General features: G+C 53.8%; 1 protein-coding gene across 1 annotated transcript; it reads left to right on the top strand.

Moving 5' to 3' along the window:
• The first annotated feature begins 6,124 nt into the window (after positions 1 to 6,124).
• On the top strand, positions 6,125 to 21,505 carry RPN1 (ribophorin I). The gene is made up of 10 exons (XM_040995301.1): positions 6,125 to 6,456; positions 9,290 to 9,354; positions 11,727 to 12,033; positions 14,084 to 14,293; positions 14,971 to 15,163; positions 17,390 to 17,489; positions 18,868 to 19,006; positions 19,184 to 19,303; positions 19,623 to 19,868; positions 20,978 to 21,505. The coding sequence occupies exons 1-10, from the start codon at positions 6,196 to 6,198 to the stop codon at positions 21,158 to 21,160; spliced, it is 1,824 nt and encodes a 607-aa protein (XP_040851235.1). The 5' UTR covers positions 6,125 to 6,195; the 3' UTR covers positions 21,161 to 21,505.
• Positions 21,506 to 23,392: the final 1,887 nt, after the last annotated feature.

Below are 23,392 nucleotides of genomic sequence, written 5' to 3' on the forward strand. Positions count from 1 at the left end.
TTAATTTCCCTGTCACGAGTTGCCATAAAGATATTTCTTGCTTCACCTTGCCTGATGGTGACAAGAACCTCATTCCTCCAGGGCTCCTGTCCTTTCCTCGTGAGGAGATAATACTAGAGAGGCTGAGTAAACCAACACGCGTGCTTTGGTGCGTTCTCCGGCCCCGTGCAGTCACCCCAACATCCTCCCCTTTTCCCCACGGCTGTGCACTCTTAATGGATTCTGTGCACAAAAAGTTCTTCCTGAACGCTCCATGTCATGTCAAACTTTGCTGAAATACATTTGCTGTGCTATTCTCGTGTTGACATTTCTGCCATGTTAGCTGGGACCTTCAGGACGGGAAGAAAAGACATCTTTCTGCTGCTACAACATTATTCCCCCCTCTTGTTCACCTCTCTTCTCCCTCTCAAGATTTATGTATTTGAAACACACAATGATAGTGAGAGAAACAGAAAGAGAAATGGTTTACTCCCAAGTAGCCACCATGGCTGGGTGTAGGTCTGGTGGAGACAGGAGCCTGGGGCTCCATCTGGGTCTCCTATGAAGGGGAGCCATCCTTCATGACCTTCCCGGGCACATCAGCAGGTAACTGCATTAGAAGCAGAGTACCTGGGATTCAAACCAGCATCCTAACCGCTACGTCAAATTCCTGCCCCATGTTGAATTTGCAATATGCTATTTTCTGGGCCCAGAGCGATAGCATAGTGGTTAAAGTCCTTGTCCTGCATTCCAGGATCCCTTATGGTTGCCAGTTCTAATCCCGGCAGCTCCACTTTCCATCCAGCTCCCTGCTTGTGGCCTGGGAAAGCAGTCCAGGCCGGCCCAAAGCCTTGGGACCCTGCACCCGCATTGGAGACCTGGAGGTTGTTCCTGGCTCCTGGCTTCAGATTGGCACAGCACCGGCCATTGTGGTCACTTGGAGAGTGAATCAACGCACAGCAGGTTTTCCTCTCTATCTCTCCTCCTCTCTGTATATTTGACTTTGCAATTAAAAAAGAAAAATTTAAAAAAAACAAAAACAGGGCCCAGCGGTGTGGCCTATCAGCTAAAGTCTTCGCATTGAACGTGCCGGGATCCCAGATGGGCGCCAGTTCTAATCCCAGCAGCCCCACTTCCCATCTACCTCCCTGCTTGTGGCCTGGGAAAGCAGTCGAGGACGGCCCAAAGCCTTGGGACCCTGCACCCGCGTGGGAGACCTGGAAGAAGTTCCCGGATCCTGGCTTTGGATCGGCATAGCATTGACCGTTGCACTCACTTGGGGAGTGAATCATCGGATGGAAGATCTTCCTCTCTGTCTCTCCTCCTTTCTGTATATCTGACTTTCCAATAAATAAATAAATCTAAAATAATAAAAATAAAAAACGATATACTATTTTCCACAATGGCAGCACTGTTTGCATCTCCATCAGCACTGGACAAAGTTCCAATTTCTGCACAGCCTTACTAATTTAAACAAAACTTATATTTCTTCTAGAAGCAGAGAGACAGATACACATGGAGATCTCCCATCTGCTGGTTTGCTCCCCAAATTCCTGCAATACCTGGGGCTGCATGGTGCCAAAATCAGGAGCCTGGAACTCTGTGTGTCGCGGTGGCCGAGAGCCCAGTCATGCTCCCACCTACTACCTCCTGGAAGAAGGCAAAGCCGGTGTTGCAACCCCAGTACTCTGATGCAAGACATGAGCTTTTCCTAATTGGAAGGCCAAATGCCTACCCTGTGCGGACTGTTTTTAATTATTATTCTCAGAACGACCCTAAAAATTGTTGTAGGCCCAGCACGTTGGCCTAGTGGCTAAGTCTTCACCTTGAATGCATCAGGATCCCAGATGGGCACTGGTTCTAATACCAGCAGCTCCGCTTCACATCCAGCTCCCTGCTTTGCCCTGGGAAAGCAGTTGAGGACGGCCCAAAGCCTTGGGACCCTGCACCTGTGTGGGAAACCTGGAGGAAGTTCCTGGCTCCTGGCTTCGGACTGCCTTAGCACCAACCACTGCGGTCACTTGGGAAGTGAATCATCAGACGGAAGATCTTCCTCCCCGTCTCTTCCTTTCTCTGTATATCTTTGTGATAGAAATAAAATAAATCTTAAAAAAAAAAAAAGTTTTTGTGATTCTTGCTTAGCAGAGAGGCAAAAAAAAAAACGTAACTTACTAAAGGATATACAATTAAAAGCTAACTTTTCACACACCATTGTGGACTCTGATAAAAACACCTTTCTGGATGATTCTAGGACAGAACTGGACTTGAACTCTAAGAGTTCTCACTGATTCCCATGAACCTGATGCTAAAAGTACAGGACAGATCCATGAAATGTACAGCAGCAAACACTTACTTGATCCACAAATGTATCTTGGGTGTCACTGTCCACCTGCCAAGCCTTCCCCAAAACTACACCTACTTCCAGGAGGCCCTCGTGAACACCTGCAGCCCTGGTCTCAGAGCCTGGGATGAAATCTCATCACTCCTCTTTTTTTTTCTAATTTAGCCACTAACTTTTATTTGAAAAGCAGAACTACAAAGGCAGGAGCGACTTCCACCCATGGCTCACTTCCCGAATGGCAGCAACGGCTGGTTGGAAGTTGGGAGCCGGAGTTTCTGACGGGTCTCCTACACGGGTGCAGGGACCCAAGCAGTTGGGCCATCTTGCACTGTCTGCCCAAGCCACCAGCAGGGATGTCAGACGGGAAGTAGAGCAGCCAGGACTTGAACCAGCACCTGTGTGGCATGCTGGTGCTTCTGACAGAAGCTTGGCTTACTACACCACGATGCTGACCCCTCTCATCTCTCCTTTGGATCCTGTGTCCTGCTAAAGTGCTTGGGAAGGAGTGCTGGATGGTTCAAGAACTTGGGAGCGATCTGGATTTAGCTCCGGGCTCCTGGGGGTGTAGCAGCAGATGGAGGATCTTTGTCATACCCTCTCGTGGTTATTCTTTCCAGGAAAGCTAAAAACACCAACCAACCAACCCTCGCCCCTAACAAAATTTAGATGCTGCATCTAGCTTTGAAGGTGGCTCTCGCTGTCCTGTGCAATGGCATTCTTTGCAGCAAGCACTTGGCTACTCATCTTGAGAAGTTCATCCTTGGAAATCTCACGGCTGGCTCAGGCCGTGGACGGGAGGCTATTTCCTTTCCAGGTGGGCCCTTCTGCTTTTCTCACAAATCACCCAGCAAGCCCTGCTGCCGGTTTTAAATCCCCTCAGCCTGCACAGTTACCCCAATCTCCAGCCCCCCTTCAAGGTGTTTCCTGCGTGCGTGAGGCAGGTCCCGTGCTGCGCGCTGAGTGCCGCCTGCACCCCGCACGCTGCGGGGAGGAACGAAAGGACCTCACGGCCGCGGGGCCCGTGGCTGTGACAGGGAGAGACTGTGAAAGCCGGCTCGAGGCTAGCACGACGCCCGTGCGCTGCTTTGCAGGAACAGGGCCCCACTGCCTACAAAGGGGCTGTCCCCAAGTCCTCCCCTGAGGCCGACGCGCGCTCCCTGCCCCACCCACACACCGGCCGCCTCACGGAGGGCCGCCACCTTGCACTTCCGGCCGCCCACCGCGTGAGGAAAACGCCTGGGAAACTGAGTCACGAGCGGCCACCTCCGCCCTCAAGCTTGCCATGCTCCCCACAATCACGGCCGTCTCCCCGCCTTTCGTGCTCACAGGGAGGCAGCCATCTTGTACGGCAAAGCCTTTTCGTTTCCGGAGCCGTCCGGCTGGCGCGCCCAGCGAAGCTTCGAGCCAACATGGCGGCTCTCCCGCCCTCTGGCGGCCGCGCCGGAGCACCACAGGCCGTTCGTCCTTCCAGACCTGCTAGGGTCACGTGGAATCTCGCGAGACTTGGGCCCACTTCCTGATCCAGCTGTGAGCCTGCGCGGCGAGAGGTGGCGCGGAGTGCGGGAGGGGAGGGGGAACCGTAGGGCGCAGGCGGGAGTTGCGCCTGCGTACTTGGAGCTAGTGAAGCTGTCAGAAGGAAGAATGCCCGTTAGTGCCTCCTTTGACCCAACCATTATAATCCTAACTGGGACCTAACCGACCTTGCCAGCGCCTCAAACCCCTGGTAGAGACGGGACGAACGGCTCTGGGTTCCCGTCACAGGAGCCATCATCTGTTCTGGGATTGAGTTACTGGGAATGGATGAATTTCACGTCAGTGTCAGCCACGTGCTGTCTTCACAAGGCGACCAAGACAGGAATGTTTGCTTTTCAATTTGCCAGTGACCGTGAGAGCAGCAGAAAGCAACCCGGCCAGGCAGGGTCACCAGAATGGGGATGGGAGGCCTTGACCTTGGTTGTGACTGGTTGTGAAGAACGGAACAGCACAGTGGCCTAGAGGCTCAAGTTCTCGCCTCGTACGCGCCAGGATCCCATATGGGCACTGGTTCTAATCCCAGCAGCTCCACTTCCCACCCAGCTTTCTGCTTGTGGCCTGGGAAAGCAGTGGAGGACGGCCCAAAGCTTTGGGGCCCTGCACCCGCGAGGGAGACCTGGAATAGGCTCCTGGCTCCTGGCTTCGGACTGGCTCAGCTCCAGCCGTTGTGGCCGCTTGGGGAGTGAATCATCGGATGGAAGATCTTCCTCTCTGTATATCTGACTTTCTAATAAAAATAAAATAAATCTTTTTTTTAAAAGAGATTTGTTGTGCCCAGATTTTGCGATCCCCAGAAAGTCATCAGGAGTCTGAAATTGATGCAAACTCATCAGGGCGGTTTATTCAGCTCCCAGCCGCCACCGCCACCCAGTGGGACTGGGGACAGGGCAGCAGCGGGCGCCACAGTGGCTGACGCAGGAAAAGCTGCAGCAGAGGGGCGGAACGGGCTGAGGTTGGACAGCACAGGGTTTTTATACATTTCAGACCAATTCCACGCAATCATACAGTCATGATTGGTCAGTTTAGCTGTCAACTTTTAAAAAGAGCAAGTTGGCAGGCTTCTCTTGGTGGGTTTGAAGCAAGCAACTTTCAAAAAGTACAAACTGGTGGGCTATAGGGCAGTGAGGAGCCTTATCTAACACCAGGGGCCTCCTTCCTGAGGAGTGGTCTGCCTACGTGACCTGCCAGGTGTCCTGCCCGGTGTCACGTAGGCTGCCAGGCCTGGAGTTCACACAGCCCCCGGCCAAGCAAGTAAGGCAGAAATCACAAAAGCAGGAAACACTGAGGTTCTTCAGATTAATTGTGTATTTTACCGAAGAGCTCTCGGTTTTGCCTGAAGTTACGTGTTTTCATGTCCTACGTGGCCCCTGATGTCACTATTCTGTACCCGTGTGAAGCCACACTGCCGGTGCTACAGTTCTCCATTTTAAATGTCCTGTTTTCTCCTTCGTTGTTAATAGGTTGGGGGAGATGACTGAGGTGCCTGTTTTTGTTTAAGTTTTTACTTGCTAATTTTGGCAGTTATTGTCGGACATTGGAGAAGGTCCACTTATCCTGCTCTCGAGCAGTGGAAAAGCCACTGCAGTGGGAGAACGGTAGAGGGCAGGAAGAAGCTCCTGGCTCCTGGCTCCGCTCTGCTCCAGCCTGCTGAGGCCATTAGGGGAGTGAATCAGAGGATGCAAGATCTAGCTCTCCTTCTCTGTAACTCTGTGTTTCAAAATAAATAAATCTTAAAAAAAAAACCACAGTTCTCTATTTAAAGAATTAGAATGGTAGGAAAGGTTAGAGAGTGAGGTTAAGGTTCGTTGTTCTAAGAATAAGGGAGCCCGGCACCGTAGCCTAGCCACTTTGCACGTGCCAGGATCCCATATGGGTGCTGGTTCTAATCCCGGCAGCTCCACTTCCCACCCAGCTTTCTGCTTGTGGCCTGGAAAGCAGTAGAGGACCACCCAAAGCCTTGGAACCCTGCACCCCTGTGGGAGACCTGGAGGAAGTTCCTGGCTCCTAGCTTCGGATTGGCTCAGCCCTAGGTGAACCATCAGACGGAAGATCTTCCTCTCTCTTTCCTCCTCTCTGTATATCTGTCTTTCCAATAAAAAAAAAAATAAATCAATAAAAAGAAAGAAAAAGCCAGGGCCTGTGGCAAGCACACCGAAGTCCCGAAACAAAAGCTCCGAGCAGCGCCTGCCGGCAGGTGCCCGGCGGACAGCCCGGTTGCCCTGGAGACGGGGTCCTTCGCCGCCATCTTGTGGCGCCAGCCAGCACCCAATGAGCGGCTGCGTGGTGGCGGGAGGCGGGGAGGCGGCGGCCCAGGCCCTCCAGGCGCTGCCACAGTCCGGGTCATGGAGGCGCCCGCCGCCCGCTGGCTTCTGCTCCTGGTCCTCGGGGCCTGCGCCCCAGCGCCCGGCAGCGCCTCTGCGGAGACACCGTCGCTCATCAATGAGGACGTGAAGCGCACGGTGGACTTGAGCAGCCACCTGGCCAAGGTGACCGCCGAGATCGTCCTGGCGCACCCGGGCGGCGGCTCCTCTTCCCGAGCCTCCTCCTTCCTCCTGGCCCTGGAGCCCGAGCTCGAGGCCCGCTTGGCTCACCTCGGGGTGCAGGTGAGTCCGGGTGGGACCGCGCCTGCAGCCCCCACGGGCACTTCCTGCTGCCCGGAGCACTGGTCGTCGGACCCTGATCGCGTCCCTCTCGGCCTCAGGGTGTGAGGACCCTGGGGTGGGTTGTTTGGGGGTGTCTGTGAAATGGCCCCGGACCCGCCAGAGGGCCGAGGGGCGGCCGGGGCCCAAGTTCTCCCGCGGCCTGTGCGCGCACGCTGGGCAGACTCGGACACGTCAGCGTTAGCGGCTTGTGCGGGCCGCCGCTCTCGTGGGCAGCTGCTCGGGTCCAGTGGGCGACCCTGCCACGGGCTTGCTCTGAGCCCGGGCACCTGCTGGCCCCGCTCTGGCGTCCTGCGCCCAAGCGGCTGCACCTCCAGTCTGCTACACTTAGGACGAGGGGTGCCTGGCAAGGTCCAGGCATGCACCCAGCTCTGTCGCCCATGTGGAGGACGAATAAATGTCTTCCAATGAATTTCGTTCCTCTAATGCAGTTTCTAGTCCAAGGTAGGTACTTCCTGTTATACTTCATCCACAAGAATCGGGTTTTTGACAGGTTTCACTAGGAACTGTTGTTCATAGGACACACTTTACAAACTTGGAAGGCAGAGAGCGAGAGCCATCTTCTATTGCCTGGTTGTCTCCCCAAAGGCTTGCAGCAGGCAGGGTTCGGCCAGACTGAAGCTAGGAGCCCCACTGCTGTTGTCACCCCCAAGGGGATTAGCAGGAAGTGAAGTGTGCTACACGGGATCAGGGTGTCCCACACTGCAGCCTCACCTGCTGCCTGCTCCGTGACAGGCGTTCGCTACGTGGTTCCCGATGTTATTTGCTCAGAGAGTAGGCATCTTCTTTCTCCTAAGCTCGTCTTATGCCCTGACTGAATAGGCAGCTATAAATCGGAGTTTATGGAGACCGTGTTTCCAAAATGACGCCTGTCGCTGTGTAAGCCTCCTCTCCGAGGAAGTGCACTTTTCTCTCACGGGATCCAGCCCGGTGTAAACGCGCGTCGCCACCTTGGAACGTGGCGCATTTCAGCATCCTCTGGCAGAGCAGCGGCTCGCAGTCACCGGGCACTGCTTGGTGAGCTGGCGCGCAGGGATGCACTCCTGTTGCCGTGATCACATTTCTGCTAGCAAGCATGCCATCGCCTCCCAGGCTTCACCTCTCTGGGTCGGCTGATGCTTTTCCGTGGGGGTAAGGTGCTTCTCGCCGCGTTGGGAATGATGGCAGGTGTTCTCATGGCAACCTGCGGAGGTGGAAGTGTCCTGTGGCAGGTGTGGAGTCTGTCGCCAGTCAGTAGGTAACTGAATCGTCTGCCCACAGTTTTACAGGGCTGCACGGTTAATTCCATACTTCTGTGCATGTTCCCCTGTTGGGCCCTGAAGGCTGTCAGGCAGGGTTGTGTTAGGGTACGGGGCCGGCACCTGGGGCTCCCATTGTGGCACAGCGGGTTAAGCCACTGGCTGCTATGCCATCATCATGTGTAAGTACCAGTTTGCTCCCTGCTGGTGCACCTGGCAAAGCAACGGGAAATGGCCAACTCCCCCTTTAGTTTCTCACTAAATAAAGGAATTGGGGAAGCTTGCAGGGGCAGCAGGCTCTACAGGAACTGAAGATAATCCACTGGAAATGTTTCCAACAACCTCACCAATGTCCGAGGCCAGTGTTGGGAAATACTCATCGTGTTAATGTTTCCTGTGGCCACTGGGTGTAAGGTAGCAGGTGGAACTACTTAGCTGATCTGTGACCGCAGAATTAAATCTGTGGGTTCACTTCCCAAAGGGCTGGGCCAGGCTGAAGTCAGGGGCCAGGAACCCCATCTTGGTCTCCCATGTGAGCAGCAGGGACCAGCGTGCCTTGAGCGTCACTTGCTATCTTCCCAGGGACGGCAGCAGGGAAGTGCACTGGAAGTGGGTCAGCAGAACTGCTGGGACGCCAGTGTGGGGTGCAGCTTAGCCCACCGTGCCGCAGGTCAGCAGAACTGCTGGGATGCCAGTGTGGGGTGCAGCTTAGCCCGCCGTGCCCCAGGTCAGCAGAACTGCTGGGATGCCAGTGTGGGGTGCAGCTTAGCCCGCCGTGCCGCAGGTCGGCAGAATTGCTGGGACACCAGTGTGGGGTGCAGCTTAGCCCGCCGTGCCCTGACGCGGGCCCCACTTGCTCCTTGTAGTGGGAGGAAAAACAGTTTTGGTCATGCCTGAGACTTCTATATAATTAAGTACTCTTTATTTTCTGTGTGCATTCATGTTTGAATGTATATGGAGAAGAAAGCACCCAGGAAGAAGCCTTTGAGAAGCATCTTGAGCCGACAGCACCCGTGGCATAGAGAACTCTGCCTCCTCCTGAGAAGGCGGTGTCCTACATGAGCATTGGTTTGAATCCCGGCTCCTCCACTTCCAGTCCAGCTCCCTGCCGCTGTGCCTGGGAAGGCCGTGGAGGACGGCCCAAGTGCTTGGGCCCCTGCTCCTGCATGGGAGACCCGGATGAGGCTCTTGGCTTCAGACCGGCCCAGCTTTGGCTGTTGAGACCATTTGAAGAGTTGACAAGCAGATGAAAGATTTTTCTCACTTTCTCTCTTCTCTGTCTTTCAAATGAAAATAGATAAATCTTTTTTGAAAAAAAGTATCTGCAAATCTGATCTTTGTATGATTGAGGAAAACTTAATCTTTGCAAAGGGAAGTCTTTGTGTTTTAGATAGAAAAAAAATGCTGAAATCAACATTCAATCTTCAGAAAGTTCTGTTCGTTTGAATAATTACTGTGGATATTCTGAAAAAGTTGGTTATTTGCTCACAATTTAGAAAGCAAAAGGCATAGCCATAACCTGCCTTCCTTTGATGTAGGTGAAAGGAGAAGAAGAGGAAGAGAACAATCTGGAAATACGAGAAACCAAAATTAAGGGCAAAAGGTAAGTGACCCGGAGCGGCTGGGCCTGCCATTGGTTGAACGTCGCCGTGTCAGGCCTGGGATCCGAGGACAGGAGAGCTGCTTCGGCAGGCTCAGACTTGGAGTATTAGAGACTTATAACTCACACACTAGGCGGCAGCAAGCCCCGGGCTGCAGCGGACCCTGTGTCTCCTGACCACTGATGCTGACCTTGGATTCCCTGCTTTTGCCAGGGTTGCTTTCCATCCCTGAGCAAAGTCTCCACAATCCACATAAGCGTAAGGATTCCCACCCCCTCCATCCCCTGCCCCAGTGGAGGGGGACTCCTCCCCCAGGGGCAGGGAGTCCTCTCCCTCTGCAGCCCCCCATGCTCGCAGGCCTTTGGAGCACCAGGAGCAGGAGACTTCCCTGTGGAGCTGGGCCTGGGCTGCGGCCAGTCACAGCCCCCTGCATGGGGCCTGGCCTTAGTGGTTTGATTTTAAAATATTTAATTAAGAATATTTGTCAAATACACATAAAAGGCAGGACAGATTTATATAAAGCTGTCCTGTGAGCCAGCTTCAAAGGCTACCAGTATTTTGCAGGGTATGCATAAGGCATGGAAACACTTGTTGAACAGATGAGGTGGAGGAGAGAGAGAGAGAGAGAAAGAGTGAGCAAGCGAAAGAAAGAAATCTTGCATTCCCTGGTTCACTTTGCAAATGTCCAACAGCCAGGGCGGGGCCAGGATGGAGCCGGGACTCACTTAGGAGGGAAGACAGGAGCCTGTGTAGGTGAGAAAAGAAGGTTCCTGTAACTGAATGAAGGATGCAACCTGGACATGTGAGAAGTGTGTGCATGGAAAGTAGCCTGACATTTGCAGTATGAGATGCTGAAACCGGATGGCGTGTTGCAAGCTGTGGCTTGCTGTATTGGCCCAAGGGGCCCAATTTTAATGTATGAGTGCCTTGATTTTTCTGTCTCAGCCTCAAGCCTCAGAGTACATGAAATAGGCAGCGCGCTAGGCTCAAGGATGTTAGCCTTTGATAAGTGGCTGTTAAAATTCCTTCCCTTTTTTTTTTTTAAGATCTATTTATTTATTGGAAAGTCAGATATACAGAGAGGAGAGACAGAGAGGAAGATCTTCCGTCCAATGATTCACTCCCCAAGTGAGCGCAATGGCCGATGCTATGCCGATCTGAAGCCAGGAGCCAGGAACTTTTTCCTGGTCTCCCACACAGGTGCAGGGTCCCAAAACTTTGGGCCATCCTCGACTGCTTTCCCAGGCCACAAGCAGGGAGCTGGATGGGAAGTGGAGCTGCTGGGATTAGAACCGGTACCCATATGGGATCCTGGCACTTTCAAGGCGAGGACTTTTAACCCTACTAATTTATCGTGCCAGGCCCTCAGGTTTGTTTTTATTTAATCCTTACAAATTTAGCTTCGAGGCTAGTTAGTAGCTTCATGTTTTTATGATTATTAGAATGATAACAAACTCATTTTAAATTGGAAAATAAGCCAACAAAACGAAGCTGTCCTCTCACTCCGAGACAGTTCCGCTTTGTCAGGGGCTGGACACGAGGGCTGGACATTTGGCCAGCAGTGAAGATGCTTACCGAGCTGCCACGGCGGGGTGCATGGACTCTATGTCTGCCCCCAGCTCCTCATTCCTGCCTTCTTCTAGTTCAGACCGTGGGAAGCAGTGGTGGTGGCTCCAGTGACTGCGTGCCCTGGGCCTGCGTGGGGCCCTCAGTTGCATTTCCAGCCCATCCCTGGCTGTTGCAGGCACTGGACGCGGGAACCAGCGGATGACACCTTGTTTTCTCTGCTGTCTCTCCGCCTCTCCAATGAATAAATACAAATGAAAATAAGAAATTACAAAAGAAAATTTGAATGTGCCACATTTTGCTTCATTCTAGGTGGATACCTTCCTGTGTCAGTATGGCTCTGTTTACAGGCAAAAGTTTTTCAATTAATGAATTTGAAAAAAAAAAAAAACCCTAGAGATTTCAAACTCCACGGGGGTTTCCCTCGTGGGGGCAGGCTCTCCAGCACTTGAAGGCATCCTCTGTGGCCTTCCAGAGCGCGCGTCAGCAGGGTGCTCCAGCTTGACGTGGGGCCGGGACTCCAACCTAGGAACTGCAGTAGGGGAGGCAGGCGTCGCAGGTGGCACCAAACGTTTGTCCCTCAGGTGTGCTTCAGCGACTGCCCTCGTCATATCGTGTGGCTGCGCTAGATTGTTAACTGTTAGCCTCGCAGATGTTGAGTTAGCTCTGGGCTCATTTAGCAGGACGTTTGCCTTGAAAGACTTGCTAGAGTAAAGGTGGTTTCTTCAAGTTACTGGACTTTGCACTGTTGGCTCCGTGTTTCATTTCCTTAATGTCTATTAATCCTATTGCTTCATTATTCCAATAGTGGTAGATTCTTCACCGTCAAGCTCCCAGTCGCCCTGGATCCTGGGGCCAAGGTTTCGGTTGTGGTGGAAACAGTCTACACCCATGTGCTTCAGCCATATCCAACTCAGATCACCCAATCTGAGAAGCAGTTTGTGGTGTTTGAGGGCAACCATTATTTCTACTCTCCTTATCCAACAAAGACACAAACCATGCGTGTGAAGCTTGCCTCCCGGAACGTGGAAAGCTACACCAAGCTGGGAAACCCCACGCGCTCCGAGGACCTCCTGGACTATGGTCCTTTCAAAGACATCCCTGCCTACAGTCAGGTGGGTTGTGGGGGGCTGACCGTCCTTTCTGGCTGCTTCGAGCAGCGGCCTGCAGACTGATCCCTGGTTGCCAGGCTGCTATGTTGTTGTGGGGAGTGGGTGGAAGTCTGAAATCATTTTGGGATCATTTTTGTAGGATTTTTGATGTTGTTAATTTCAGAGGTCGATACAGACATACCTTCCATCTGTTGGTTCACTGCCCAAGTGCCAGCTGTAGTCAGAGGCTGCAGATTCAGTCTGGGTCTCCCTGTGGGTGCTGGGGACCCAGGCACCTGGGCTGTTATCCGCTGCTCCCCGGCTGCACATTACAGAACCCGAAGTGGTGTAAGCAGAACTCAAGCCCAGCACCGCAGCCTGGGACGCAGGGATCTTAACCGGGGGCTTAATTGCTGTGCCAAATGACCACCCCTTAAGAATTGTTTTTTTTAGCCTAACTTTTAGAATGTGAATAAGTGAACAGGGTTCCATGGTTTGAGTTACATAACAAAGACCATCCAGTGGGGCCCACATTGCGGTGGAACAGTTAAAGCTGCTGTCTGCAACGCCCGCATCCCATGAGCGCTTGTTTGTGTCCTGGTTGTTTCCAGTGCCGTGCTTGGGCCCTTGCCCCACACACGGGCGAGCTACAGAAGCTGTTGGCTCCTGGCTTGTGCCTAGCATAGTGCCAGCCATTGCAGCCTAGCATCGTGTAGCCTGGTGCGGTGCTAGCCGTTTAGCCATTTGGGGAGTTAGGTAATCAGTCTGTCAGGCTTTGCTCTCATCTTGGCTTTTCTGCCTTTCAGATAAATAAGCATATATTTCAAAAAGAGAAAGTGCTTACTGATTTCAAAGGCAGAGTTACAAAAGGGGTTAATATACAGATACAGATATAGACACTCCCCAGACGGCTGCAACAGCCAGGGCCGGGCCAGGCTGAAGCCAGCAGCTAGGAGCTGACCCCTGCACCTGTCTCCCATGTAAGTGCAGGGGTCAGGGCACTAGGAACTTCCTCTGCTGCTTTCCTAGGCGATTAGCAGGGAGCTGGACTGAAGTGGAGCTGCTGGGACATGAATTGGTGCCATATGAGATACTGGCGTCACAGGCTGCCTTGATCCGCGACACCATGCTGACTCCATAAAAAGCACTTTTTTTTTTAAAGATTTATTTTATTTTTACTGGAAAGTCAGATACACAGAGCGGAAGATCTTCCATCTGATGATTCATTCCCTAAGCGGCTGCAATGGCCAGAACTAAGCCGACCTGAAGCCAGGAGCCAGGACCCTCTTCCAGGTCTCCCACATGAGTGCAGAGTCCCTAGGCTTTGGGCCATCCTTGAATGCTTTCCCAGGCCACAGGCAGGGAGTTGGAAGGGAAGTGGGGCTGCAGGGATTAGAACTGGCACCCATATGTGAACCCAGTGTGTGCAAGGCGAGGAAGGACTTTAGTTGCTAGGCTACCATGCCGAGCCCATGAAAAAATTTTAAAAATATATAAATATATATAATTAGGGGGCCCAGTGCAATGACTCAGTGGCTAAATCCTTACGTGTGTGTGTAAATTAGAGCCTGGCACAATGGCTTGATTGGTTAATCCTCCTCCCTTACAAGCCCCAGGATCCCATGTGGGTGCCGGTTCCTGCCCTGGCTGCTCCACTTCTGCTGTGTTTCCCTGCTAGTGTCCTGGAATGGCAACGGAGGATGGCCCAAAGCCATCCTACACCCGTGTGGGAGACCCAGAAGTGGCTTCTGGCTCCTGGCTGCAGATTGGCTCAACTCCAGTGCTGTGGGCACTTGGGGAATGAACCAGCAGATAGGAGATCTTTTTCTCCATTTTTCCTTCTCTCTGTAAATTTGCCTTTCCAATAAAAGATAAAATAGATCCTTTATATGTATAGACAATTTTTCCCCAAGAATGTAAAATATCCCAGTGAAATAACATTTTGACATGTTGCTACATTAGCTAATGGTAGTCTAACCATGCTGTGCTGAAGTGTAGGTGTACCTGAAGAGTTGGATCTGCACTAGTGTTGGTTCTTGTGTGGCTGAGAGCTGCCTGTCTCCTTCCTCCCCAGGATACGTTTAAAGTTCACTACGAGAACAACAGCCCCTTCCTGACCATCACCAGCATGACCCGAGTCATCGAGGTTTCTCACTGGGGGAATATTGCTGTGGAAGAAAACGTGGACCTGAAGCACACGGGCGCGGTGCTCAAGGGGCCCTTCTCGCGCTACGACTACCAGCGGCAGCCGGACAGCGGCATCTCCTCCATCCGCTCCTTCAAGGTATGCCCGCTCGGCTGGCAGCGCGGCACAGGCACGGCTTTGCCCTTCACCTTTGCCCTGGGAACCAGCTAAGTACAGAGAGGGACTGACTGACAGTTTTAAATAACTGAATCACAGTCATATGAAAATGACAGAAACTTGTAAAAAATAAAAATCTCCCCTTTATGGGAGTGAAACTTTGCACAGAAAGAAAGGAAAATGTATTCATCGTATCAACGCTCAGACACACGCATGGCGTGATGGTGTCGCATGTGCAGCTGTTTGTGTGGAGTCTTACACATTCATGCGCTGACACGTTGGGGAGGGCTCGCCGTGTCAAGAGAGGAGTTACATTCCCTCTTCCTCATTGTCAAAGCAGGTGCCAAGCTGGAAGCTGCTGTAAACGCTGTTGGGTGGAGCAGCCCCAGCCTTGCCACCTAGCCCGTGCGGTTCTGCGGTGTGATTTGCAAGATCATTTCTGTCCTGCTCTGTATTTGCAATTCAAATGAATGAATGAGTCGGCTGCTTAGCACCCTTGACTCAGTAGCTGTAGTCGACCCTTTTGGGGGAAGGTTGGGCTTTCTGATTGTTTCTGGTTTGGGCAGTCATACACATCTGGGTGCACAACGCGCCGTCCGCCTTTCGGGTGCCCCCCAGGGAGGCTGTGCATCCTTAGACGGGTGCCCGCTGTCTTGCAGACCATCCTCCCTGCCGCCGCTCAGGATGTGTATTACCGCGACGAGATCGGCAACGTGTCCACCAGCCACCTCCTCATTTTGGATGACTCCGTAGAGATGGAGATCCGGCCCCGCTTCCCTCTCTTTGGCGGGTGGAAGACGCACTACATCGTCGGCTACAACCTGCCCAGCTATGAATACCTCTACAATCTGGGTCAGTCGTCACAGTAAGAAGAGACTAACTTCCTCTTTACAGTCCTGGCATTCCCCGCCTCGGCCCCCCTCCCCTGCCCCCAAATTATACAGCTGCTAGTCCTTATGGATGGACAAAATGTCTGCCATGTCATTCTTAGGAGGTAAGGCTGGGATGTCCGGAACTTTTTTTCAAGGCAGAGTGATGGAAAAAAAGGTTTTCTGCAGCAGCTGAGGTGAGGCGAGGGCGCAGCTGCTCAGGGACCCGGGTGGCCTGACCAGCTTCTTTACTGCTAGGCCAAACACCTGTCCCTGGTTCTCTCTCTCTCTCTCTCCCCCCCTCCCTCTCTTTCTGTTTTAAAGATTTGTTTATTTGAAGGGCAGAGTTCCCTCCGAAATGGCTGCAATGCCCAATGCTGAGCCATGCCCAGACCAGGAGGCCCAAGCTTCTTCCCATCCCCCTTGAGCCATCCTCCATTCCTTTCCCAGGAGCATTAGTAAGGAATTGGATTAAAGTGGGACAGTCAGGATTTAAGCCAGCATTCGTATGGGGTGCCAGCATCACAAGTGACAATTTTATCTGCTGCACACATAATTTTTACAGTGCATATTATTGAGGCTGATGTCAAGTAAAGCAGCTTTACCCACCTATGCCATGGCACCAGCCCTCCATGTGGGCACTAGTTCATGTCCCTGTCACTCCACTTCCAATCCAGATCCCTGCTAAAGGCCTGGGACAAGCGTCGGAAGATTGGCCAGTGGTTCCTGTCATCTATGTCATTAGGCCTGGGTGGACTCCTGGTTTGGGTCTGGCCCTGCCCTGGCCATTGTGGCCATCTGGAGAGTGAACCAGCAGATGAAGCCTTCAGACTTCTGTCTCCCCTTCTTCATTCTAACTTGGCCCTTCTAGGAAATCAAAACAAGTCTTTACAATGACACACACACTGTGTTCTAAGAGGGCATCCCGGGATCGGTGTGGTGGCTTAGCACACTCATCCTCCATCTGCAGCTTCAGGGTCCCACATGGGTGCTGATTCAAATCCCAGCTGCCCCACTTCCAATCCAGCTCATTGTTAATGGCCTGGGAAAGCAGTGGAGGATGACCAAAGGCCTTAGGCACCAGTATACCCGTGTGGGAGCTCCAGAAAAAGTTCCGGATCCCAGCTTTGAACCAACCATTGTGAGCATTGGGGGAGTGACCTAGCGAATGGAAGATCTCTGTTTTTCTCTGAAACTCTTTCAAGTAAAATAAATCAATCTTTGAAAAACCAAAGTGAGGGCATCCTTACACTACCTTTTGCTCATTTTTAGCGTGTACTTTAGAAGCAGATTTGGGATGGATTTTGGTACCCTTTAGATCTTTATGGTTTTACTCAAGTCTGAAAAAGCACATGGCTCCCTGAGTGAGGCTTGGCCCTGTTGTGCTGCACTCGGACTCCGCTCGGCACCCTCTCGCTGCAGGGCACCGTCTGGAAGGGGGTTCTGTTAGATCCTTCTAGAACACACGGGTTCCTACAGGCCCACTGGCCTGCAAGGCAGGACACAGCTCCTGGTTCGTGTCCTGCTGCCCACCACGGCTGCCCTGACTTCCAGGAGGCCTGCTGTCTCTTGGGGTCCTTCAGTCCTCAGCCTTCCCGCTGCATTGTCCGTCACTTCCAGGGCCTGTGGCCTGACACGCTGTCCCCTGACCCCTTGGGCTGTGGACGTTGTGGCGATGCCCTGCCACTTAGTTTTGTTGGAAACACAGCCTGTGCACTTCACTGTAGAGTTGTCCTTGTGGGAAACTGGAGCAGCTCCAGAATGTCAGCTGTGCCACCTTCTGTGTCTTGCTAGGGTCTGCTGGTCCATTGACTTATTTTCTCACACACACACACAGTGTGTGTGAGAGAGGATGATGGAGTTACTTTGATCAGCTGCTTGGCTCTCAAAATGCCTGCCATGTCACAGATGGCCCAGGTTGATGGTAGGGGCCCAGAAGTCTCTGCGTCCCCCATGGGATGACAGCGACCTGGTGACTTGAGCCTTCAGGAAGCTGGATGGGTAGTGGAGTAGCTGGGAGTTGAACCAGATACCCTGAGAAGGCACACAGGCATCATAGCCATGTCATAACAGTGCTGTGCCACAGTACCCATCCCATGGATAGCATCCCTTCCTTCTGTGGGAGGCGAGCACTCCTCTGGCCTTGTGCTGCTGCCCTGCCGCCCTGTCTTGTGCCGTCACATGGTTGTCTGGTCTGTTTGACCCTCAGGTGACCAGTATGCCCTGAAGATGAGGTTTGTGGACCACGTGTTTGACGAGCAGGTGATAGACGCTCTGACTGTGAAGATCATCTTGCCCGAAGGAGCCAAGTGAGTGCCAGGTCCCATCGCTCTCCTGGGACCTCTCTATGGGCACCCGTGCCCTCTCACTGGGAAGCCCACAGGGAACCTTCTGGAGAAGGCACAGCCTAAGTCAGGCTGAAATGGAGGCATGTGGTTTACTTCTGGTATCTGCATGTGACAGGCGTCAGATCTAAAGTCTTCAACAAGCCAGAGCTGTGGCCTGTGCTAAAGCGGTAGGAAGGAGAGCACCCTGGGGGCCCGTGCAGGGTTGACAGACTGTGAGAGAATGCATTGTGCCTCTGTTTTTCATGGGCTTGTCAGGCCAGAAAAGGAGAGGTCCAGATGGCACGGCAAGGTGCCATGGTTACAAATAGTAGAGACTGCCTTTGCTCACTTGAAGAGATTGTATTTGGAAGGTGAAGGTTGTATCATAAAGTGACTGCGGAAGTTCAGAAACCAGGCTTTGGAAAGGAGGAGCCAAGCCTTCTGCAGGGTCCCAGTGCAGGAAGAGGTGGGCATGCACAGCACACCTGCCCTGAGTGCAGACACCCGTCTGTGGCCTGTGTGCTTCATAGATGCTGTTGCAGAGGGCGTCTCCCTGGCTCACGCATCTGCTCTTCTCACCCAGATGGGATGCACTTTGATTGTTCTTTTCTTTTTTTGGCGGGGGAGGCAGAAGTCAGATATACAGAGAGGAAGATCTTCCATCTGTTGATTCACTTCCCAAGTGGCCACAACGGCCAGAGCTGTGCCAATCTGAAGCCAGGAGCCCCGAGCCTCTTCTGGGTCTCCCATGCAGGTGCAGGGTCCCAAGCCCTGGGCTGTCTTTGCTTTCCCAGGCCACAGAGAGCTGGGTGGGAAGTGGGGCTGCCAGGATTAGAACCGGTGCCCACATGGGATCCCAGCGCGTGCAAGGCGAGGACTTTAGCTGCTAGACTGCCGCGTTGGGCCCTGATTGTTCTTTCTGGGGAGAACATCCATGGGGGAAGAATAGCTCCTCCAAGCAAACTTAGGGTAAGTTCTTGACCAGAGGGGCCTAGACAGAAAAACAGTCCAGGTCACCAGCCTTTGGACACAGCTGTTATTCATGGCTGGAGAAAGAGCCTTTGAAATAACTCCTGAGGGCCTCTTCAGATCCCAGGAGACTTTCTGGGCAGAATGCCCAGGTGGAGGCTGTGTCAGCAGGGTGACTCGGGGGTGGGCTGTTAGCTTGTCCAGAGCTGAGTGGAGGGCGGCTGAGCCAGCTGCTGACTTAGCCGGAGCTGCTCTCATTCTCGGCACTTTCCACAGTGGCAGTCAGGACGACCAGAAGGGAAGCCACTGGTCTGACCTCGCAGTTCTCTGTGCCACCACCTGGCTTGCCAGGGCGCTCAGCTGAGGCTCTCTTGCTCCCACTGGCCTCTAGGAACATCCAAGTTGACAGTCCCTACGAAATCAGCCGTTCCCCAGATGAGTTGCACTACACCTACCTGGACACATTTGGCCGCCCTGTGATTGTGGCTTACAAGAAAAACCTGGTGGAACAGCACATTCAGGACATCGTGGTGAGTGACTGCCCTGTCTGGCCTCCGGGGCCCTCCTGCTCAGAGGACACGGGGCTGTGGACCTTCCCTTCCTCCTGGCCTGTAGCCGTCTCCGGCCGGGCCACGGCAGTGCCTGAGAAGGCTGGCTTCCCGTGCCCCTGCAGCGGAGGGCAGTGCTGTGTTGGTTCTCCTCCGCAGGTCCACTACACGTTCAACAAGGTGCTCATGCTGCAGGAGCCCCTGCTGGTGGTGGCGGCCTTCTACATCCTCTTCTTCACCGTCATCATCTACGTCCGCCTGGACTTTTCCATCACCAAGGTACCCTCAGGGTGGCCTCCGACCCTGGCCAGCCAGCCTGTGGCCTCTGCTAAGCCTTACTGGAGAGGTGCTGGCATTTGTCTCTGGCCACCAGTTCATGCCAGTCCTGTCCTTGTTCACATTTATCCTCCTGTCCTACCAGACTGAAGAAGCGGCAGCCTCACCTTGATGTCTGGCCCAGATTAAATGTCAGCAAGGGTTGATTTTCTGACTGTAAGGTGCTGCCTCTTGTCTGGCTGCTGCTGGAGGGTGTTCTTTGGGAGACAGAGGCTCAAGCCTGGGTGTCTGCACACACGGTAACAACATCTCCCCTCTCCAGGATCCGGCCGCAGAAGCACGAATGAAAGTGGCTTGTATCACAGAGCAGGTCTTGACCCTGGTCAACAAGAGGATAGGCCTCTACCGCCACTTTGATGAGACCATTAATAAGTACAAGCAGTCCCGGGATGTCTCCACCCTCAATAGTGGCAAGAAGAGCCTGGAAACGGAACACAAGGCCTTGACCAGTGAGATCGCGCTGCTGCAGTCCAGGCTGAAGACGGAGGGCTCCGACCTGTGTGACAGGGTAAGTGTGCGGCATCGTGGGTGCGTGAGGTTCAGGGCTCGCATTAGGGGCAGGCACATGTGTGTCCCAAGCACCGCTTCCCTCCTCCATCAGGTTAAAGCCGGGCAGCCAGCCACAGGTGATCACTCAGTGCTCGCAGCTCTTGAAGTGGTACCCAAAGTTTTGGGGTCTATGTTGTGAGCTGGGTTTAGACAGGGCTCAGTAGCACCTACCATCTGCACTGGGCCAGCGCGGAGCTGCTTCCTTGGCTGTGGGCCAGGTAGGATTAGGCCTCAGGGTGCTGTAAGAACTCAGGCTCTGATTCAGCCTGGAATTCTGGGCGAGTTGCTTATCTTCAAGCCTGCTCATCTGGAAAATGGGGTGCTGGTAGTATTTCAGTGAGAACGTGAGATGAGTTTAGCGCATGTGACGTGCAGAGAGCTCTATCTGATGATGCTGTGAGAACAGTGACATCTTCACAGAGGTGCCCCTCAGCGTCCCCAATTCCCTGTCCCTCCTGGTGCCCCCTCTCAGTCTCCCACATGAGCTTTCCCTAAGCACCTGCCAGTTCCGGGACCTGTGCTTGGGCATGTGGTTCTGCGTTTACCGTCAGCTTCATGAGGGCACCGGGCCTTGCCCATCCCTGCTGCTGGGTTCTGTAGCATGCAGTGTTTACAGCACTGGCTCGCCACGCACTGGCTGTGAAGACTAACGGGCCCACAGCCTAACTCGGGAGCAGGTGTGCACTTTTCCAGCACTCCTGCCACCACTGCTCTTTTGCCTCACTGAACTTATCAGCTGCAGGGAGAGATGGTGCATCTACCAAGAGCCAACGGTGCCAGGACGCTGTCTCCGTGGGGTCCCATGTGCTCAGTCCTAGAACCCTGTCCTGATGTGGCCTGGGGTGGTGGAAGGGCTCGAAGGAACAGTTTGCGGGTTGGGAAGCCGGGCTGCTCCTCCTCCCCGGCCAGCTGCTCTGCCCCAGGCGGGGGCGCTGTGTTGCTGGCTGCACTTGGGCCTGGTTTCTGTGAACTCCAGGGCGATGGGGGAAAGACCTGGGGACAGTGGGGATGCTGAAGGGCTGGAGTGGACGGTCACTCTCCAGTGCTGCCCTGTTGTTGCCTTGCTAGGTGAGTGAAATGCAGAAGCTGGACGCGCAGGTCAAGGAGCTGGTGCTGAAGTCGGCAGTCGAGGCCGAGCGCCTGGTGGCTGGCAAGCTCAAGAAGGACACCTACATCGAGAACGAGAAGCTCATCTCGGGAAAGCGTCAGGAACTGGTCACCAAGATCGACCACATCTTGGATGCTCTGTAGGCCCCGCCCACGGTGCTGCCGGGGCCCAGGGAGGGCAGGCAGTGCGGGGAGGCCAGCCGGGGCTGCAGCTGGAAGCCAGGCAGCAGAAGGAACCTGGTTCTTACTGTTTTATTTTTTTTTTAAGTTGTTAAACCCAAGTCCCTTTATAACAGAGAATCTTTGTGTTTTGAACAAAGAAATTTTCAACAGTTGACTTGTATTGTTTGATTCTGAAGCCTGGGGTATTTTTTTCCCTAAGTCTGTAAGCACCCTGCTTCATGCCCTTCCTGATGTTTGGATATTCTGTGAGTGTGCTTTTTTAAAGGCGTGTGTGACCACATGGAAATAAAGTAGGACTTGAAATTCTTTCCTAACTGCATTCTTCACTTTGGATATAATACTTGATTATCAAGTGCTTTATATACAATGAATAACGTATTTGCTCCTCAGATCAAACTTGCAAAGCGGGCCCGGCACGATGGCGCAGTGGTTAAGGTCCTCGCCTTGCACGCCCAGGATCCCATATGGGCGCCGGTTCTAATCCCGGCAGCCCCACTTCCCGTCCAGCTCCCTGCCTGTGGCCCGGGGAAAGCAGTCGAGGACAGCCCAAAGCTTTGGGACCCTGCACCCGCGTGGGAGACCCGGAAGAGGCTCCTGGCTTCGGATTGGCATAGCATTGGCCATTGTGCTCACTTGGGGAGTGAATCATTGGACGGAAGATCCTCTCTCCTACTCTCTGTATATCCGCCTTTCCAATAAGAATAAAATAAATCTTTAAGAAACAAAAAACAAACTTGCAAAGCAAGTATTTACACTTTACATACTAGAACATGGAGCGGCCAGTGCTGCAGTGGGGTGGGCAGAGCTGCCACCTGCAGTGCTGGCATCCCTCATGGGTGCCCGTTCAAGTCCCAGCTGCTGCACTTCGATCCAGTTCCCTGCCAGTGCCCGTGGGGAAGCAGTGGAAGATGGGTGCCTCGACCGCTGCACTCATGTAAGGGGCCTGGGTGTGGATTCGGCCTGCTAGCTTTGGAGTGGCCTGGCTACAGATATTTGGGGACCGAACCAGCAGATGGAAGACTCTTTCTAATTCTGCTTTCAGATAAATAAACAAAACCATCAAGGTATCCTAATGGGAGCACTAGGGCGCACCAGTACAGTGGGCGAGGTGGCTTCCACAAGCTCACAACGTGAAGAAGCGATGGAGCCTGCGTTCTCGCAAATCTTCCAGTGTATTTATTTACTCAGTGGCAGTGAGGGACGGAGATGTCCGCCTGTTGGTTTGCTCTCCAGATCATGCAGCTCCACCTCCCGTACAGCGCCCTGCTCGTGGCCTGGGGAAGCAGCAGAGGACGGCCCAAAGCCTTGGGACCCTGCCACCCGCGTGGGAGACCCGGAAGAGGCTCCAGACTCCTGGCATTGCCTGGAGTGGGGTTCAGCTCCCACCCCTGCGGCCATTTGGGGAGTGAAGAGCGGGTGGAAGTCTCCCTCTGGGCTCCCTTGGCTGCCCCCCGGAAACTGTCCCGATAGTCACGAGCTGGGGAACCCTGGCGAGCCCCGGCGCATCCCGCCTGCTGGTGGCCACTGGCCAGCTCCTGCACCCGCAGCCTTCCACCCTTACGCCTCGTCACACCACTGAGAGCAAAGTCAGAAACTCAAAGTTCTTACTCAGGCAACTCCTCGGGACTGCGCGCGGCGCGGCCAGCGTCAGCTTCCGGGTGGGCGAGAGGTGCGCGTGCGCCCTGGACACTCCGAAACCCGCGGCTGTGTCACTAGGGAACGCCAGAAAGGAAACCCGAACACACATGCGCAGGCTGCCGGCCGCCTTGGCAAGTGTGCGCATGCGTGAGGCTGCCCCCACCAGTCCTGGCTGCGCTGGAAGGAGCTTTCCTCAAAGCTATGGCGCCACCTAGGCGGTGAGCCCAGGAACAGCCGCTCTGCCAGATCCAGAAGTGCTGAGTCTGGGGTCTGCGGGACCTGGGGAGCGGGGCCCATTAGGGACGCGGGGATTCTCAAATCATCAGGGCGACGGGGACTTAGGCTCTTGGATGCCCTGTGCAGGGCGCTGGGCCAACTGGGCCTAACCGAGCTGGTGTCCTCCCAGCATCCTGTACTGGCCACCATGGTGAAGCATCCAATGTGGTTTCACATCCTGTCTTGGGCCTACCTGAGCCTGCTTGCACGCCTCGTTCTCTAGGGCTTAGAGTCAGTCTGTGGGTGTCTCAGCCTTGTTCTGGTCCTGCGTGTCCACGT

Source organism: Ochotona curzoniae, unplaced genomic scaffold, assembly GCF_017591425.1.
Source record: "Ochotona curzoniae isolate NIBS_2020 unplaced genomic scaffold, NIBS_Ocur_1.0 contig_908, whole genome shotgun sequence".
Taxonomy (NCBI): domain Eukaryota; kingdom Metazoa; phylum Chordata; class Mammalia; order Lagomorpha; family Ochotonidae; genus Ochotona; species Ochotona curzoniae.